Here is a 20093-nt window from a genome sequence, read left to right as displayed (position 1 = left end):
ATACGGGAACCACAAACCACGTTACTGTTTAATTACATTATGAACTCCTACCACTCATGCTGTTGTAAATAGTGCAAACAATCGAAATTACCGATGAGCTAAACTTGAGGTATGATTTATGAGTTCAGATGCCGTGTAACAGGGACGCTTGTGTAAAGACATTGGTTTCTGTACTGTTAACGTTTATAATTATTATCTTTACAAAATCAGTTAATAAATACGCTGATGAGGTAAAACAGTTATAGTAAATGCATGTCTTGCCTGGAACGTCATCGTCCCTCTCCACAGATGAAGCGGACTGCGTAGCGGTTGCCTGGCCTGTAAATAAATTGAAAATTAGCTTTTTCTGGGTTTTGTCTTCATGTTTTTTTTGTGCAACTTTATGACATTGTCCCTTTTGAGATAATGGACACACGGATTATGCAACATCCTGGTGTGAGACTCTTTCAAACCCATATCTTAGGAAACTTGTGATATATGTCGGGTGAAATGTTACCTTTGACTCAAATCACAGTGAGTGCGGCGTTAAACAACAAACAAACAAACATGATTATTTTGCAACCAGTGTTCATCCTGTTAACAGTTATCACAGCACAAAGCTGATATTTAGAAATGACCTGTACTGTCATGATGGACATACGTAACTGAAGAAGCCAGTGATTGTCGAAAGTGAGATGTCTGTAGTCATGTTACCTCGGGTCAAACTCCTGCTCACATTGCACGATGTCTCAACCTAATATTACCAGAACAACAGGTTTGTTTTACATTTCATATTCATACACAAGGGCCTTTGACTTTCAAACTACAAATACAGTCCGTTCGTTTTCGAAGGTGTAGGGTGTTTACTGTTGCTCGATGAATATTCTTACACACATTGTTGTTATTTTTATGTAATGCAGGAGTATGATGTCATGATGCTTCAGTATTTGTAGCCGAATGTACTTTTGCATGTAACATGTCAACATCTGTGGCTGATACGATAATATACTTGCCGGCACATAGATCCTTCTCAGACATGGCCTTGATGGTTCTGGAAGGATTTGATTGTGTGACCGTTTTGGTGATCTCATCATCGCGGAACGAGGTGTCAACTGGAAAAACAAGGAACCAAAATAACAACTCTGTACAGCTTGTCCTTCGAAGGGGGATTTGGATGGAATATTGTAGTGGATGGTATTAGTAACACGATATTGTAACATGCTGTTCCCGAGATACAATGGTATTTAGAACTGGCTCTGGTATTACTCATTGAGAAACATACATAACGTTACTCATCAGTAGTTTCACCAAACCCAACAGCACGAGTGCATATTGAATAGTATCATCATTTTGGCTATAACATGACATGGGTATTTGCTTCATCATGTGAGAAACTGCTTATGTTTGAAACACTTATTCTCAACTATCAACACAAAATGCTCAATGGTATGAAATATTTACCTTTTATGACTGTCAGGTTAACCTGACTTCCAAGCGTTATTGTATTGATACCCGAGACACTGCACTTATACACTGCAGTATCCGTGACATTCACAGAAGAAAACTGAAGAGTACCTGCAAAATACACAAGTGAAATCATATTCTTGTGATACCTGTAGGACCTTTCCATGACAGGGTTATGTTTTATGGAATTTGAGTTTTCAGATCGTTCTAACAATGGTCTGACAGAAATTTGTAGATTGTTGCAGGAGTTACTGCTGCTTACCTTTCACGTCTATTTTCATCCTATGATCAGGTGTGATTTGCGAAAGTTTGTTTGTACCAGTCATTTTAAACCAGCCGATGATTCTCCCAGGAGGACGTTTGCGGCAAGTCAGGGATAGAGGCAGTCCCTCACAGGCATACTGTGTAATCAGTGGCGCTCGGTCACTCCATGGCGCTGATTCAGCTGGGAATCATCAGTCATGAAAAATATTTTGTTGTATGAAAAAGACAAATAATAAATTTGGCCGCAAGAAATGATATTTTCGTCAATGTCTGTTGAAGGGACTGGTATAATAAACCACGATTCATAGATGACATAAAGTAAATTAACTTATAGTTTTGTAAACTTACGATGGTTCAGACGATACCGCTTACAACGTGTACTGTTATCATCTAATAGACATGTGAAATTTGTAAAATAATATATATAACTTTGTAGGGATACATACCATTAACAAATGATCAATTCCAACACCTGTATGTCTAGAATCAATTTTCATCAGTAAAATATTCACTATAATATTCAAAATGGGTAGCAATATTGTTATGCTCAAGAAATCCAAAAACGAGGTTTCAGTATAGAATACAGTATATTTGACTGAGTACTCTTTTGGGGGGAATGATAAAGTCGCATTACATAACATAGTTGATCTAACTTTGTACAGTGAGAGCGAGATTTTCAGAAATCCAGGGAACAGCTGAAAATTAACATGCATTTCTAACCTGCACAGCACCTCACAGCTAATATCACCAGTGTCGTGAGTTTGAGTTTCCACATGCTGTGTTTGATTACTGCAAATACAAAGCATGAATTTCAGGTTGTATGATGATTGTATGATGTAAAGAAATATTGAAACTTTAAACAAAACGATTATTATTATTATTGAACTACTGTCACAATCGCAGACACATTCAGATATGTACATGAAGTTTGTTAGGTAGATTCCACGGGGATGAAAGGTACAACACTGTATTATAACAACGACATCATTGCTCAAGTCTGTACACCTCTTTCGTGTAAATAAGTAAATTGCTGTGCTCCATACTATATATTGAATACATGACTTTTATTTATTTGGGAACTGTGGTGTTTCCAAGCTTCCCTTTGTTCACTTTTTGATACTGAGTAAATGCAGAGTTTTGGTTTTGGTTGGTTGTTTAACGCCGCACTCAGCAATATTCCAGCTATATGACGGCGGTCTGTAAATAATCGAGTCTGGACCAGACAATCCAGTGCTAGATACCATGAGCATTGATCCACGCAATTGGGATCGATGACATGCATTAAACCAAATCAGCGAGCCTGACCACGCGATCCGTTAGTCGCCTCTTGCGACAAGCACAGTCACCTTTTACGGCAAGTATGGGTTGCTGAAGGGCTATTCTACCCCGGATCATCACGGGTCAGTAAATGAAGAGACCGACGAGAAAGGTGTCAGCAATACCTTGCAGAGCAGTCTCATCACTGACATCTCTAGAAGGCGCCGGTTATACCATTACACATTTTCCAGTGCTGTGTCTTTACTTTCGGTTTTGATCAATTGCATACCTCCTACAGTCTCAAACGTGATTACCTTGCCTTCCGCTTTAATAATGAGGAACCTCACTGCATATCCACTCTGATGATGCCAAACGACACCATTTCCAATTTCGTGACATCGCTGATGTTTGTTCCAGTTCCAGTTCGGGAAAACATGTGTCTAATGAAGTACTACTCTAACACAAGATAACTCACGACTCGGCCCCGCCCTGAGGGTAACATGTACCAAGCCCCATTTGCGTACGGAATTTTTTTCATGAAATTGGCCGTTTTAGTTTATTTTGGGATCCTATGACCGTGAGAATGTTCTGGACACTTGGTATAATTGAACCTAAAAGTAATATACTTGATATGACACCCCTTAGATTGGCGGCGGGTGTCAAATTTTGAGAAAACATAACGATAAGGAATTTGCATTAACAGGGGGATGTTTAATTATGTACACGTACTGTCATTAAGTTTGTTTTTGTTTTCTGTTGTTTGTTGTTTTTACTGCCATGAAGTTGATGACAGATCTACAACAAGGAAATATACGGTTGTGATTATGTCCATGTACATTCATGCCATGCCCGTATACCAGTACCTCTATTCAAAAGACTGCTCATCACACACAAAGTTCACAGTCCTCAATTGCATGGCCAATACAGGAAGTCTTGAGGGTTCATTGCTCAACAAATATTCAGGTGTGTTAGTGCAATGTTATATTTCCTTGTTTTCTCCGCGTGGTTCACGTTATTCGAATACATGTGAAACTTTACACCCAAACATCATATAAGAACTAATAACATAAATGTTGATTAAAAACTTCGGTTGACGTTCAACTCGTTGCCGGAAAAAAGTATAAGTAATCCTTACCTTCAATGAGTTATGAGGAAATCCGTGTTGAATTATTGCAGCTGTACCACTGTATCTGCCTCATCAAAACTAGGAGATCTGACGAGACTGAAACCGAAATCAAAATATGAAACTTCAATGACAGAGAATACACACACACACACACACACACACACACACACACACACACACACACACACACACACACACACACACACACACACACACACACACACATTCTCACACACACACACACACACACACACACACACACACACACACACACACATACATACATACATACATACATACATACATACATACTGTTCAACTGGACACCGTGTGATGCTTAACGTCTCCGTATCTAGGGCTATATATCTCTTCAGCAAAACCTTCCCTATGTTGGTATTCTAACGAAATGAAACGAAAACGAATTATGAACAAAGAATTAATAAGAGTATATCATGACCCAAAGGAGGCAATCTTTACAATTTGCTGTCAGCATTGATATTCTGATGATTTCCGCATAAATAAAGAGGACTTTCTAGACTGTCTCAGAAACCAAACAAAAACATAGTTTAACCGTTTCAAAACATTATGTAACATTTTGCTGATTTTGTTACCCCTTAATCTTACCAATGGATATACATATTTATGCTGCATAAAGTAACATTGTGATCGTTAATATTTCTTTGTTGCATCGCTTATTGATCTTTCACTCTTTCGTTTACATTTTGGCCTATTCGTATTGCGTTTATTGACTGGTTCTTACACTTTCAGGGGCATGGGAGGCCGAGCCGTATAGGTCGCCGTAATCCGTCCATTTGGCAGTACCGGATCCGCTGATCGCGAGTTCGAATCCATGTTCGATATGACTGAAGAACTGCTAAAAGAACTCCCAGACAGCGCACTGCACTGGAGCTGCGCATGGTTTTGCTACTGTTTTTTCAGTTACAGGCCACTAATGTATTGCTGTAATATTGTTGACTGCCACATACAAGTACATGTACTTGTATAATATGTGTGAAATACCCGACAATCATTATTGTAGTCACTGTATGTCATGATGCATTAAAAGTCACATACGTAACGCGTAACGTGACATGTGTTAGTGTCCTGGCCACATGTCCGGTTATATTCAAAATTATTTAAAAAAAATATAATTGAAACTGGGTGTGTTGAGGGTTGCCTGAACCAATTATAGCAATGGCATTATGCGGTTTTGTACAACCTCTTTAACACAGAACTGTCCACGTACCAACTGACATAAATGATACCATGCCTTTACTAACTAGGACTCCGGGTTATTACTGGTTCCTAGCACCTGACAAAGAGGCATCTTAACTGGATAAGGATTCAGGCTCGTTGACGGCGTCTCATCGTACCTCGATGGCGTGGGACGTGGTTCATAATATTAACCACTGGTTTGTCTGGGCCAAAACATTGATATAAATTATATGACCACATAAAGCATGCGTAGATGCCAGAGCGGAACCTATATGATCATCCGTGCTAAATTAACAACATTTACATGACTGATGAAATGCCTTTCACAAAATAGACCCGGGTACAAACGGTGAAGAACAAGACGGCGTGGTTGCAGTAAAAGTACTTGAACATCAGCACCTACCCTGCCACATTCCACCACCAGCACCTACACTGCCACATCCCACCACCAGCACCTACCCTGACACATTCCACCACCAGCACCTACCCTGACACATTCCACCACCAGCACCTACCCTGCCACATTCCACCACCAGCATCTACCCTGACACATCCCACCACCAGCACCTACCCTGCCACATTCCACCACCAGCACCTACCCTGCCACATTCCACCACCAGCATCTACCCTGCCACATCCCACCACCAGCATCTACCCTGACACATCCCACCACCAGTACCTACCCTGCCACATTCCACCACCAGCACCTACCCTGCCACATTCCACCACCAGCACCTACCCTGACACATTCAACCACCAGCACCTACCCTGACACATCCCACCACCAGCACCTACCCTGCCACATTCCACCACCAGCACCTACCCTGCAACATCCCATCACCAGCACCTACCCTGACACATCCCACCACCAGCATCTACACTGCCACATCCCACCACCAGTACCTACCCTGCCACATCCACCACCAGCACCTACACTGCCACATTCCACCACCACGCGGTCGGGTAGCCTAGTGGTTAAAGCGGTCGCTCGTCACGCCGAAGACCCGGGTTCGATTCCCGACATGGGTACAATGTGTGAAGCCCATTTCTGGTGTCCCCCGCCGTGATATTGCTGGAATATTGCTAAAAGCGGCGTAAAACCATACTCACTCACTCACTCCACCTATTTGGAAATGCGTGACCTGACATTGATGAGGAACTGAATAAGGCATGTACATGTCATAACATATCATTGATTATCACTGTTTAGAGGGCTTTGAAACAATATGTTAGAACAAAAGATGGAGATATGTGTAAGGGCAAATGGTGTTCCTTTTTAATGTAAAGTATTCTGACATTAATCAAATTGCGATCATACAAATGTTTTGTGAAAGTTTAATGTTAAATTGCGCATGCGTCTTGATTGCTTTCTTGAGCAATTTATTACAGAAGGAAACGCGATACCCCGTTGTCATTGAAGAGAAACACATGTGAACAGTAAAAATAAAACAAAATTGATTGTACCCAGGTGAATTAAACTCTAATATGAACAGTCATGTACATGGTAAAGCAGAATTTTGTAACAGACTGTTTGAAATTAATTTCTGAAAGTGTGTTATCACTAGCCAACATAAACTCCCACATCGTCATATTGGCAGGTTGATGTACGGTTGTCTGTCTTCTGTTTCTTCAGCGATCGGGTGAGCGAGTTTTGGTTTACTGCCTCTTGGAACAGTAATAATTACAGTTACGTCACGACGTGTCAGAAACACTAGCGGCACTTCTTTAATTACTGTAAATGCGACGTTTCGGTAAAGATCCTTACAAGGTTGTCAAGTCTGTGTACAGCGCATAGGCAATAAATAAGGTCAAGATAAGCTGACAGCAGATGACAGGGTTAGGCAAGCACGACTCTCGAACGTTTCAGACACTCACACATATTACATGTGTTGTCAAGTGACTTTCCTCGAAATGTGCTCTGTTCACCCAGCAGTGAAAGGGTACTACTAGGATGAGATATTCCTTGAGTGAAATGCAGGTTCGTTGAAGACGCCACGTACATATATGATCATTGAAGAATCAATGTGGTAATATTTCCTGTATGTACATATTGAGATGCCCCTTTTTGTTTATACAATCTCATTTCATATTAGAAAACTACTTTATCCAATACGTGAATAAACTCGTTGTGTCAATATTTCAAGCTACATTTGAAACAAATACACATACCTGCATGTCTAAAAAACAACGAAATGGACGCCAGAACGACAGCAACCCGTCTTGCCATACCTTGTTGAATAAAATACGGGGTCATTAGCTATGTGGAAATATATCCATTTGTTATCAAAGTACACGTACATGTCATAAGTACTATTAACCTTTGAACGTACTACTTCCTGTTTGTAACATTGTACCGAAAAGTGAATAATGTCTTCGCCGAACTGCAATTCTCATTTTACACCACAATGTTGTTGTGTCAGTGTTTTTATTTGTTCGTTTGTTTATTTTTTGTTTAACGCCACACTCATTCCAGCTATATGACGGCGGTCTGTATTAAAAATCGAGTCTGGACCAGACAATGCAGTTATTGATATAATGAGCATCGAACCACGCAATTGGGATACGATGACATGCATCGACCAAGTCAGCGCGCCTGACCACCCGATACCCTTAGACGCCTCTTACGACAAGCATAGTCGACCTTTACGGTAAGCATTTGGTTGCTGAAAATCTATTCTACCCCGGATCTTCACGGGTCTGTTGTGTCAGTGTAACGGGGACATTGTGATATGAATAGAATAATACTTAACTCATAATTTGAAAAGTGAAAAGTGAAAACAAATGCGTAGCTCTAAATGAACACGTCAGATATATCAGATCCAATGTACATGTAATATATGGAGGTTGCCAGGCGAAAAAAAGGCTTTCACAAACGGTACCTAAAAGGAAACCAACTCTTGTTTTTCTGGGATGTGCGCATTAATATATTATATCTCAAGCTGAGTAATTTGAAATATTGTACCAACTGAAACTTGTTTATAGACAATGCTTTAACTACCATATAGGTAAGTTTTTAAATGACACAAAAAACCGTGTCAGTGATCGTCGTTTGCAAGAATACAGATGTACGCTAGAGTTAGTGCCCATTTCAAGGGTAGCAGCTCACGTCTATGAGATGTCACGTTTGTTTTAAAGGGCAAGTTCACACGGAAATGAACCATTTTTTCTTGTACTTTTTCCACATTAAAAGTGTTAACATAGAAGTGTCATAGACAAAAATATAAAAACATCATATTTAATTAACATATTTATTGCACTAAAACGATTTATATTTTTCACATTTACCAAGTGTTCTATTTCCATAACAAAAACACCATGGCTTATGCCCCTTGCAATATGACGTCATTGGTGCCAATTGATAAACATTATGACGTCATCATGCTTTGTTAGAGCCGCTTCACGTGGTGTAGGTACAGTTTTGTGATTCTAGCACTCTCAGATGCCAGCCAGAATTGTGTTATGCTGAGTCACCACTGCGCCGGAGTGTGTCGTAGACCATGTTGTTTTACCGCAAACTGGTCCTTGATAACTTTTGCGTTGAGAATAGACAGGGACCCAGTTGAATTGGCACCAATTACGTCATAATCTAGGGGGGATAACTCAGGCCCATTTCGCTCGTAAAACGAAGGCCTCATAACGGCATATCACTTTCACACTATTGTGAGCTTCCTACTTTCACTGTGAAAAAAAATGAGTGTATATTTTCAAACACAGATACTAACTAATTCTAAAATTGCGTTTTGTTTAGAAAAAGAAAGAAAGTGATTTTTGCGTGTACACTTCCCCTTTAAGTCTTCCTGTTTATAGATTGTCATAACATAACGAAATGACGTCAGATGTCCCACACAGCGACAAAAGGAAACAAAGTTTCGGATTTAGTTTGACCAAATCCAACTATTGTAAATTGTACATGGACCGATGACCTACAAAACACTGAATAAAACACCGTGTGTCTATGTGTCACTAGCAAAGAGTGATGATACGAAAAAGGTGGTAGTATCCTGCCCCACCGGCGGCATCTGTCACAAACCCATGCAAAGGCAAGTCAAATGTTCACCCGAAAAATAACTGGAACATATGGTACAAGTTAAAACAGGAAACTGTATCGGGCATTATATTTCTCACTTGTGCATCAAATGTCTGCCATAAAAAAATACTTTAAAATAGCTCCACTGGGCCTTGAATATTATATACTTGACCTAAGAACTTCTAAGCAATTGTCGTTTGACGCTCTTTGACATCTTGGTGGAAAGAGCATGCTCGGATGTTCCTCAAATGTTGACACCAAGGTCTTGTGCTGCAGCAATATTCTTTGACACAATGGGAACGTTGAAGTCATCCCTCTTGTCATACGGTCTTGAGGATAATTTTGTCACTCTGATATCTCTATGCATAGATCTGAATACAAAACAGATAAGCCGGTCTCACTGATCTCTTTTATTTGTCGTTCAGGTGGGTTTATCATTAGAAGGGACGTGGTTATTTGACCAATAATAATATACATGAAGCGTAAGTTAAACGTCTTGGCCAACTTAATTTGTTTTGATTTTGTCAATGTGAGGGGACGTTCCGATACATGCATAAAGAAACAGATCAGCAAGAAGGTGAGGACAGTTGGTGCCCATGGGGATGCCTACATGTTGCTTAAATGAGTTACCCCCAAGTTTTACATAAATGTTATCAATGAGGAAGTCCAGAATTGCAAGTTAAATAATTCTATATATTGTAAATGAATAAAGGTCTATAAGAATGAGCGTCATGTCACACTCTATTTATTAATTCCACGCGTTTCGGTAGTGTAACGGGACATTGTAACGGGACTCACGTTGTCATGCGAGGATATATATCAAGCCGAGTCCCTGGTATCTAGAGTAGAAACGGTTGAGGTGGTGTGTGTGTGTGTGTGTGTGTGTGTGTGTGTGGAAGTGTGTGTGTGTGGATGTGGATGTGTGTGTGTGTGTGTGTGTGTGTGTGTGTGTGTGTGTGTGTGTGTGTGTGTGTGTGTGTGTGTGTATGTGTGTGCGTGTGTGCTTGCCTTTCCCGAGTCGTGACTATTGTCACATGTACATATATTATCGTTTGATAAAGCAGTAATTTATTAAATCAGAAAATATAAGTAGAATTTCCTTGTTTGCTACTTACGTGACATCACAATTGGAAATGTTGTCCACATAAAAGCTATTGCTAAAATAGTCACAATATTACTGTTGGACTCAACTTTAATTTATCACGCGCTGTGTTTAATCAGTATCATTGAAACCCATTGCAAACCCATTGAAAGAATTTTCATATGTTGAAAACGTTACTGTCTAATTAGGTAATACGACGACTGAATATGTCTTATGACCAACGGACGTAGATGAATGAAGAGTTTCTTTATTTTAAACCGATTGATGATATGATATAGGAACAAATTATAACATGACAGGTTTACTGTTTTCAAACAGGTTTTAATAAGGCAAAATAAAACAAACTATCGATAAATGGTCGAATGATATATACATGTGATTACAAATGGAAAGACAAGGTCATGACTATGAGTACAATGCTAGCTGCAATACAATACTAGGTGAAATCTATTGATATATACATACTGCATAGGTACGACATGAATATTATATGAGATTGTGAGCCGGTGAAATGGGGTAGCGTTAACGTCTGTTAACGTCTTTTGATATTACGCGGCCCGGGTTCAAACCCGGATCATTCCCCTCCCTGGGTATTTCATGAGAAACCTGTAATGGGCACACATAATTATTCTTGAAGTTGATTTATTAAAATGTGTAAAAACAGCATGCAACAAACTCGCATCAAGTATCTGAACACTTTCGAAATATGTCATATAAACAGAATATTTTGTCTTCATAAGTACACGCGTTGAAAGTGCTGACGTATATGGTGTCGTGATTCAGTTGTACCTATGACCATATCAAGTGCAGTGCCCCTGTTTCAGGGTAACTGTTTACATACAATTTAACGTGGAACGATAGTAGGTGTTCATATTATCATGACAAAATATGAAAATCTACCTTTTTATGAAAATACGTGCATGTAAAAATATTATACAATCGTAAAATAAAATCGGTACAGAAATATTTTTGGTGAATGGAATTTATAATTCACGACTGCTGCCTGTTCAATGGTGGTATGCGATATAATGACATTGCCAGAAAAAAATGTATTCAGGTGTTGCAAACTGAAAACTTAAGGGTTTCGAATTCAGATGCCGTGTAACAGGGACGTTTATGTAATGACATTGGTTTTGGCTGAAAAAGGAAACGTTCCTCGGCTTCGGTACCCCTCTTCATAAAATGATATGTTTAACAAGTGACTTTGTATTATAGGGTGGAGTTTAATGTGTACCCAGTGGTGTTCGTTGGCATTCTTGGTTGGAAGAAAATGTAAAGTGTTCAATACAAAATAGAAAATCCATTATTGCTCCTGTCTTTTGAGAAGAAAACGTGATCGAGAAACATTTGTTTGCAGCCTTAGCTTCACATATTCGCAGTTTATGCATATAATAGTTATTCTATTAACACTAGAAAAATAAATGGTAAAATCCCGAAGGAACATTCCGCCTCAAACATTACATTTATGATTGCTGAACGTGTGTGCCATATATGGGATTTCTGCAGTAAGATGCCGCATGTCCTCTATAGGCGTCCACGTCTCCATCCTTCGTTCCAGACCAGTACCATGGATGGTTGTCATTTTCTTTCAGCATGCATCTGAAATCGATTTTGTACTACTGCTAGATACAAATTAATTTTTACATTCAGGTACAAACACATGTCGGTACTAACCTAATTTACAAAGTTTTTTTAACTAAGTAACTGCACTATAATCAGTAAACCTCCAACAGGCTTTTCATGATAGGGCAGCGGGGTAGCCTAGTTGTTAAGCTTCTTTAAGTGGCATTTAGAAGTTGGTGTGATGAAGTAAGACAAGTTCTATGGATGAACAACTTCTTTATTACAATTGATGTTAATAAGTATATATACCTATGTTGTTTAGCACTATCCATCACTTGCTTAATAAAGGTGTTAGGATCTACACCGAAACGTCGCACTAATTGTAATAAAGAAGTTACTCATCCATAGAACATGTCTTACTAGTTGTTAAGCGTTCGCTCATCACGCTCGAAGACTCGAGTTCGATTCCCAACATGGGTTCAATGTGTGAATCCAGTTTCTGGTGTCCCCCGCTGTGGTATTGCTAAATGCGGCGTAAAACCATTCCCACTCACTCACTTTGCATGAAAGACAGCTAAATTTAACCCTGATTTAGTGTGTATGTCACTTATACAAATGTATACTTCGTCACTTCATACATGATTTGCTCTTGGAACGAATATAAGTGAGGTGGGCTTAGCACCTCGGCTACAACGTCATACCACGGCTTGTCAGCACAACGTCGGAGGTAACGCCCAAGGTTGTCCAGGTATCTTCGCCGTCCTGGGACCTATGCGCATGGGTACTTGCATGGTATAATCAAACCAATCACATGAAATAAAATCTGGCACGCCTGAGATACATGAGCCACCGTGCTCCTGGATTTGAGTGATGATCATTCACATCGTATAAGGATGACCAAATAATTCATTCTGACGCGACGTTGAGTCTAGTTTTACAGCCGATCCATATTTGTACATTCCTACCGACTCTAACCCTGGACCCTTGGCCTCATTAAAATTCGAGTTTTGTCCTTGAAATTATGGGTCATGGGTCATGCCCGACATGGAACACTATGCAAAGTGTGCCAAAAATATCACTATGTTAAAAAAAACAACATTACTTCCTTTTTCCGTTAATAGTCGCTTTTGCTTATCTTACATGGTTTCCGTATACGTCCACAAAACTATTGACAAATGTGTAAAACGCCTTTTGTCTATCAACTGCCTGTCACAAACATATAACCATGAGGAAGTTAAAAGCAGCATCGTAAAGATCCATATCATAACGTTTTAGCAGAAAGTTATCAAATGACAACTGATTCGTACCGTATCATGACAACCCCGACTGCACCTAGCAGGGCAAGGGCGATGAATACACACACTAACGAACCAATCAGTACAACGGACGCTGAAATAATGAAGGGATATCACACATTAAATTATAAGCATTTAATAGCTTTACAGTTACTTCAATTTTCGCTTTGAAAGTTCTAAGTTCGATTCAAGAATTCATAAACTTTAATTATAAAATTTTAGATTTCGAATTAGGCAGGCATTTAGTTTTGAGGTTATGACATTCAAAGAAATAGCATACGGGAACCACAAACCACGTTACTGTTTAATTACATTATGAACTCCCACCACTCATGCTGTTGTAAATAGTGCAAACAATCGAAATTACCGATGAGCTAAACTTGAGGTATGATTTATGAGTTCAGATGCCGTGTAACAGGGACGCTTGTGTAAAGACATTGGTTTCTGTACTGTTAACGTTTATAATTATTATCTTTACAAAATCAGTTAATAAATACGCTGATGAGGTAAAACAGTTATAGTAAATGCATGTCTTGCCTGGAACGTCATCGTCCCTCTCCACAGATGAAGTGGACTGCGTAGCGGTTGCCTGGCCTGTAAATAAATTGAAAATTAGCTTTTTCTGGGTTTTGTCTTCATGTTTTTTTGTGCAACTTTATGACATTGTCCCTTTTGAGATAATGGACACACGGATTATGCAACATCCTGGTGTGAGACTCTTTCAAACCCATATCTTAGGAAACTTGTGATATATGTCGGGTGAAATGTTACCTTTGACTCAAATCACAGTGAGTGCGGCGTTAAACAACAAACAAACAAACATGATTATGTTGCAACCAGTGTTCATCCTGTTAACAGTTATCACAGCACAAAGCTGATATTTAGAAATGACCTGTACTGTCATGATGGACATACGTAACTGAAGAAGCCAGTGATTGTCGAAAGTGAGATGTCTGTAGTCATGTTACCTCGGGTCAAACTCCTGCTCACATTGCACGATGTCTCAACCTAATATTACCAGAACAACAGGTTTGTTTTACATTTCATATTCATACACAAGGGCCTTTGACTTTCAAACTACAAATACAGTCCGTTCGTTTTCGAAGGTGTAGGGTGTTTACTGTTGCTCGATGAATATTCTTACACACATTGTTGTTATTTTTATGTAATGCAGGAGTATGATGTCATGATGCTTCAGTATTTGTAGCCGAATGTACTTTTGCATGTAACATGTCAACATCTGTGGCTGATACGATAATATACTTGCCGGCACATAGATCCTTCTCAGACATGGCCTTGATGGTTCTGGAAGGATTTGATTGTGTGACCGTTTTGGTGATCTCATCATCGCGGAACGAGGTGTTAACTGGAAAAACAAGGAACCAAAATAACAACTCTGTACAGCTTGTCCTTCGAAGGGGGATTTGGATGGAATATTGTAGTGGATGGTATTAGTAACACGATATTGTAACATGCTGTTCCCGAGATACAATGGTATTTAGAACTGGCTCTGGTATTACTCATTGAGAAACATACATAACGTTACTCATCAGTAGTTTCACCAAACCCAACAGCACGAGTGCATATTGAATAGTATCATCATTTTGGCTATAACATGACATGGGTATTTGCTTCATCATGTGAGAAACTGCTTATGTTTGAAACACTTATTCTCAACTATCAACACAAAATGCTCAATGGTATGAAATATTTACCTTTTATGACTGTCAAGTTAACCTGACTTCCAAGCGTTATTGTATTGATACCCGAGACACTGCACTTATACACTGCAGTATCCGTGACATTCACAGAAGAAAACTGAAGAGTACCTGCAAAATACACAAGTGAAATCATATTCTTGTGATACCTGTAGGACCTTTCCATGACAGGGTTATGTTTTATGGAATTTGAGTTTTCAGATCGTTCTAACAATGGTCTGACAGAAATTTGTAGATTGTTGCAGGAGTTACTGCTGCTTACCTTTCACGTCTATTTTCATCCTCTGATCAGGTGTGATTTGCGAAAGTTCGTTTGTGTCAGTTATTTTAAACCAGCTGATTCTCCCAGGAGGACGTTTGCGGCAAGTCAGGGATAGAGGCAGTCCCTCACAGCCATACTGTGTGATCAGTGGCGCTCGGTCACTCCATGGCGCTGATTCAGCTGGGAATCATCAGTCATGAAAAATATTTTGTTGTATGAAAAAGACAAATAATAAATTTGGCCACAAGAGATGATATTTTCGTCAATGTCTGTTGAAGGGACTGGTATAATAAACCACGATTCATAGATGACATAAAGTAAATTAACTTATAGTTATGTAAACTTACGATGGTTCAGACGATACCGCTTACAACGTGTACTGTTATCATCTAATAGACACGTGAAATTTGTAAAATAATATATATAACTTTGTAGGGATACATTACATTAACAAATGATCAATTCCAACACCTGTATGTCTAGAATCAATTTTCATCAGTAAAATATTCACTATAATATTCAAAATGGGTAGCAATATTGTTATGTTCAAGATATCCAAAAACGAGGTTTCAGTATAGAATACAGTATATTTGACTGAGTACTCTTTTGGGGGGAATGATAAAGTCGCATTACATAACATAGTTTATCTAACTTTGTACAGTGAGAGCGAGATTTTCAGAAATCCAGGGAACAGCTGAAAATTAACATGCATTTCTAACCTGCACAGCACCTCACAGCTAATATCACCAGTGTCGTGAGTTTGAGTTTCCACATGCTGTGTTTGATTACTGCAAATACAAAGCATGAATTTCAGGTTGTATGATGTTTGTATGATGTAAAGAAATATTGAAACTTTAAACAAAACGATTATTATTATTATTGAACTACTGTCACAATCGCAGACACATTCAGATATGTACATGAAGTTTGTTAGGTAGATTACACGGGGATGAAAGGTACAACACTGTATTATAACAACGACATCATTGCTCAAGTCTGTACACCTCTTTCGTGTAAATAAGTAAATTGCTGTGCTCCATACTATATATTGAATACATGACTTTTATTTATTTGGGAACTGTGGTGTTTCCAAGCTTCCCTTTGTTCACTTTTTGATACTGAGTAAATGCAGAGTTTTGGTTTTGGTTGGTTGTTTAACGCCGCACTCAGCAATATTCCAGCTATATGACGGCGGTCTGTAAATAATCGAGTCTGGACCAGACAATCCAGTGCTAGATACCATGAGCATTGATCCACGCAATTGGGATCGATGACATGCATTAAACCAAATCAGCGAGCCTGACCACGCGATCCGTTAGTCGCCTCTTGCGACAAGCACAGTCACCTTTTACGGCAAGTATGGGTTGCTGAAGGGCTATTCTACCCCGGATCATCACGGGTCAGTAAATGAAGAGACCGACGAGAAAGGTGTCAGCAATACCTTGCAAAGCAGTCTCATCACTGACATCTCTAGAAGGCGCCGGTTATACCATTACACATTTTCCAGTGCTGTGTCTTTACTTTCGGTTTTGATCAATTGCATACCTCCTACAGTCTCAAACGTGATTACCTTGCCTTCCGCTTTAATAATGAGGAACCTCACTGCATATCCACTCTGATGATGCCAAACGACACCATTTCCAATTTCATGACATCGCTGATGTTTGTTCCAGTTCCAGTTCGGGAAAACATGTGTCTAATGAAGTACTACTCTAACACAAGATAACTCACGACTCGGCCCCGCCCTGAGGGTAACATGTACCAAGCCCCATTTGCGTACGGAATTATTTTCATGAAATTGGCCGTTTTAGTTTATTTTGGGATCCTATGACCGTGAGAATGTTCTGGACACTTGGTATAATTGAACCTAAAAGTAATATACTTGATATGACACCCCTTAGATTGGCGGCGGGTGTCAAATTTTGAGAAAACATAACGATAAGGAATTTGCATTAACAGGGGGATGTTTAATTATGTACACGTACTGTCATTAAGTTTGTTTTTGTTTTTTGTTGTTTGTTGTTTTTACTGCCATGAAGTTGATGACAGATCTACAACAAGGAAATATACGGTTGTGATTATGTCCATGTACATTCATGCCATGCCCGTATACCAGTACCTCTATTCAAAAGACTGCTCATCACACACAAAGTTCACAGTCCTCAATTGCATGGCCAATACAGGAAGTCTTGAGGGTTCATTGCTCAACAAATATTCAGGTGTGTTAGTGCAATGTTATATTTCCTTGTTTTCTCCGCGTGGTTCACGTTATTCGAATACATGTGAAACTTTACACCCAAACATCATATAAGAACTAATAACATAAATGTTGATTAAAAACTTCGGTTGACGTTCAACTCGTTGCCGGAAAAAAGTATAAGTAATCCTTACCTTCAATGAGTTATGAGGAAATCCGTGTTGAATTATTGCAGCTGTACCACTGTATCTGCCTCATCAAAACTAGGAGATCTGACGAGACTGAAACCGAAATCAAAACATGAAACTTCAATGACAGAGAATACACACACACACACACGCGCACGCACGCACGCACGCACGCACGCACGCACGCACACACGCACGCACGCACGCACGCACACACATACACACATTCACACACACACACACACACATACATACATACATACATACATACATACATACATACATACATACATACATACATACATACATACTGTTCAACTGGACACCGTGTGATGCTTAACGTCTCCGTATCTAGGGCTATATATCTCTTCAGCAAAACCTTCCCTGTGTTGGTATTCTAACGAAATGAAACGAAAACGAATTATGAACAAAGAATTAATAAGAGTATATCATGACCCAAAGGAGGCAATCTTTACAATTTGCTGTCAGCATTGATATTCTGATGATTTCCGCATAAATAAAGAGGACTTTCTAGACTGTCTCAGAAACCAAACAAAAAACATAGTTTAACCGTTTCAAAACATTATGTAACATTTTGCTGTTTTTGTTACCCCTTAATCTTACCAATGGATATACACATTTATGCTGCATAAAGTAACATTGTGATCGTTAATATTTCTTTGTTGCATCGCTTATTGATCTTTCACTCTTTCGTTTACATTTGGGCCTATTCGTATTGCGTTTATTGATTGGTTCTTACACTTTCAGGGGCATAGGAGGCCGAGCCGTATAGGTCGCCGTAATCCGTCCATTTGGCAGTACCGGATCCGCTGATCGCGAGTTCGAATCCAAGTTCGATATGACTGAAGAACTGCTAAAAGAACTCCCAGACAGCGCACTGCACTGGAGCTGCGCATGGTTTTGCTACTGTTTTTTTCAGTTACAGGCCACTAATGTATTGCTGTAATATTGTTGACTGCCACATACAGGTACATGTACTTGTATAATATGTGTGAAATACCCGACAATCATTATTGTAGTCACTGTATGTCATGATGCATTAAAAGTCACATACGTAACGCGTAACGTGACATGTGTTAGTGTCCTGGCCACATGTCCGGTTATATTCAAAATTATTTTAAAAAAATATAATTGAAACTGGGTGTGTTGAGGGTTGCCTGAACCAATTATAGCAATGGCATTATGCGGTTTTGTACAACCTCTTTAACACAGAACTGTCCACGTACCAACTGACATAAATGATACCATGCCTTTACTAACTAGGACTCCGGGTTATTACTGGTTCCTAGCACCTGACAAAGAGGCATCTTAACTGGATAAGGATTCACGCTCGTTGACGGCGTCTCATCGTACCTCGATGGCGTGGGACGTGGTTCATAATATTAACCACTGGTTTGTCTGGGCCAAAACATTGATATAAATTATATGACCACATAAAGCATGCGTAGATGCCAGAGCGGAACCTATATGATCATCCGTGCTAAATTAACAACATTTACATGACTGATGAAATGCCTTTCACAAAATAGACCCGGGTACAAACGGTGAAGAACAAGACGGCGTGGTTGCAGTAAAAGTACTTGAACATCAGCACCTACCCTGCCACATCTCACCACCAGCACCTACCCTGCCACATTCCACCACCAGCACCTACCCTGCAACATCCCACCACCAGCACCTACCCTGCCACATCCCTCCACCAGCATCTACACTGCCACATCCCACCACCAGCACCTACCCTGCCACATCCCACCACCAGTACCTACCCTGCCACATCCCTCCACCAGCATCTACACTGCCACATCCCACCACCAGCACCTACCCTGACACATCCCACCACCAGCACCTACCCTGCAACATCCCACCACCAGCACCTACACTGCCACATCCCACCACCAGCACCTACACTGCCACATCCCACCACCAGCACCTACCCTACCACATCCCTCCACCAGCACCTACCCTGACACATTCCACCACCAGCACCTACCCTGACACATCCATCACCAGCACCTACCCTGCCACATTCAACCACCAGCACCTACCCTGACACATCCATCACCAGCACCTACCCTGACACATCCATCACCAGCACCTACCCTACCACATCCCTCCACCAGCACCTACCCTGACACATCCATCACCAGCACCTACCCTGACACATCCATCACCAGCACCTACCCTGCCACATTCAACCACCAGCACCTACCCTGACACATTCAACCACCAGCACCTACCCTGACACATCCCACCACCCGCACCTACCCTGCCACATCCCACCACCAGCACCTACCCTACCACATCCCTCCACCAGCACCTACCCTGACACATCCATCACCAGCACCTACCCTGCCACATTCCACCACCAGCACCTACCCTGACACATTCCACCACCACCACCTACCCTGCCACATC

The 20093-nt window shown here is 40.2% G+C and overlaps 2 protein-coding genes and 2 long non-coding RNA genes across 4 annotated transcripts; 1 reads left to right on the top strand and 3 right to left on the bottom strand.

Moving 5' to 3' along the window:
• Positions 1-269: 269 nt before the first annotated feature.
• LOC139454417 (uncharacterized) lies at positions 270-4224 on the bottom strand. The gene is made up of 6 exons (XM_071236113.1): positions 4100-4224; positions 2428-2496; positions 1706-1888; positions 1441-1554; positions 989-1091; positions 270-318 (listed from the first exon to the last, which is right to left on the bottom strand). The coding sequence occupies exons 2-6, from the start codon at positions 2480-2482 to the stop codon at positions 270-272; spliced, it is 504 nt and encodes a 167-aa protein (XP_071092214.1). The 5' UTR covers positions 2483-2496; positions 4100-4224.
• Positions 4225-14560: 10336 nt separating this feature from the next.
• Positions 14561-15333, bottom strand: LOC139460979 (uncharacterized). The gene is made up of 3 exons (XR_011652860.1): positions 15273-15333; positions 15008-15121; positions 14561-14658 (listed from the first exon to the last, which is right to left on the bottom strand). It is a non-coding gene; the product is annotated as an uncharacterized lncRNA (long non-coding RNA).
• Positions 15334-15381: 48 nt separating this feature from the next.
• Positions 15382-17740, bottom strand: LOC139460971 (uncharacterized). Its single transcript, XR_011652859.1, has 3 exons — positions 17664-17740; positions 15992-16060; positions 15382-15452 (listed from the first exon to the last, which is right to left on the bottom strand). It is a non-coding gene; the product is annotated as an uncharacterized lncRNA (long non-coding RNA).
• A 1295-nt stretch (positions 17741-19035) lies between these two features.
• LOC139454408 (uncharacterized) lies at positions 19036-19728 on the top strand. The gene is made up of 2 exons (XM_071236101.1): positions 19036-19070; positions 19326-19728. The coding sequence occupies exons 1-2, from the start codon at positions 19036-19038 to the stop codon at positions 19726-19728; spliced, it is 438 nt and encodes a 145-aa protein (XP_071092202.1).
• The last annotated feature ends 365 nt before the right edge of the window (positions 19729-20093 follow it).

Source organism: Haliotis cracherodii, unplaced genomic scaffold (genome assembly GCF_022045235.1).
Source record: "Haliotis cracherodii isolate W230 unplaced genomic scaffold, xgHalCrac1.p SCAF_1, whole genome shotgun sequence".
NCBI classification, from domain to species: domain Eukaryota; kingdom Metazoa; phylum Mollusca; class Gastropoda; order Lepetellida; family Haliotidae; genus Haliotis; species Haliotis cracherodii.
Note: the sequence above shows the minus strand (reverse complement) of the source record. Positions and strands in the feature narration are given on the sequence as shown.

Coding starts and splice junctions, on each gene's coding strand:
- LOC139454417 (XM_071236113.1), bottom strand. CDS start 2,482: ATGTGGAAACTCAAACTCACGACACTGGTGATATTAGCTGTGAGGTGC. Junction 1,889..2,427: donor AGCTGTGAGGTGCTGTGCAG/GTTAGAAATGCA, acceptor GATGATTCCCAG/CTGAATCAGCGCCATGGAGT. Junction 1,555..1,705: donor GATGAAAATAGACGTGAAAG/GTAAGCAGCAGT, acceptor TGTATTTTGCAG/GTACTCTTCAGTTTTCTTCT.
- LOC139454408 (XM_071236101.1), top strand. CDS start 19,036: ATGGCGTGGGACGTGGTTCATAATATTAACCACTG. Junction 19,071..19,325: donor GTTCATAATATTAACCACTG/GTTTGTCTGGGC, acceptor TTCCACCACCAG/CACCTACCCTGCAACATCCC.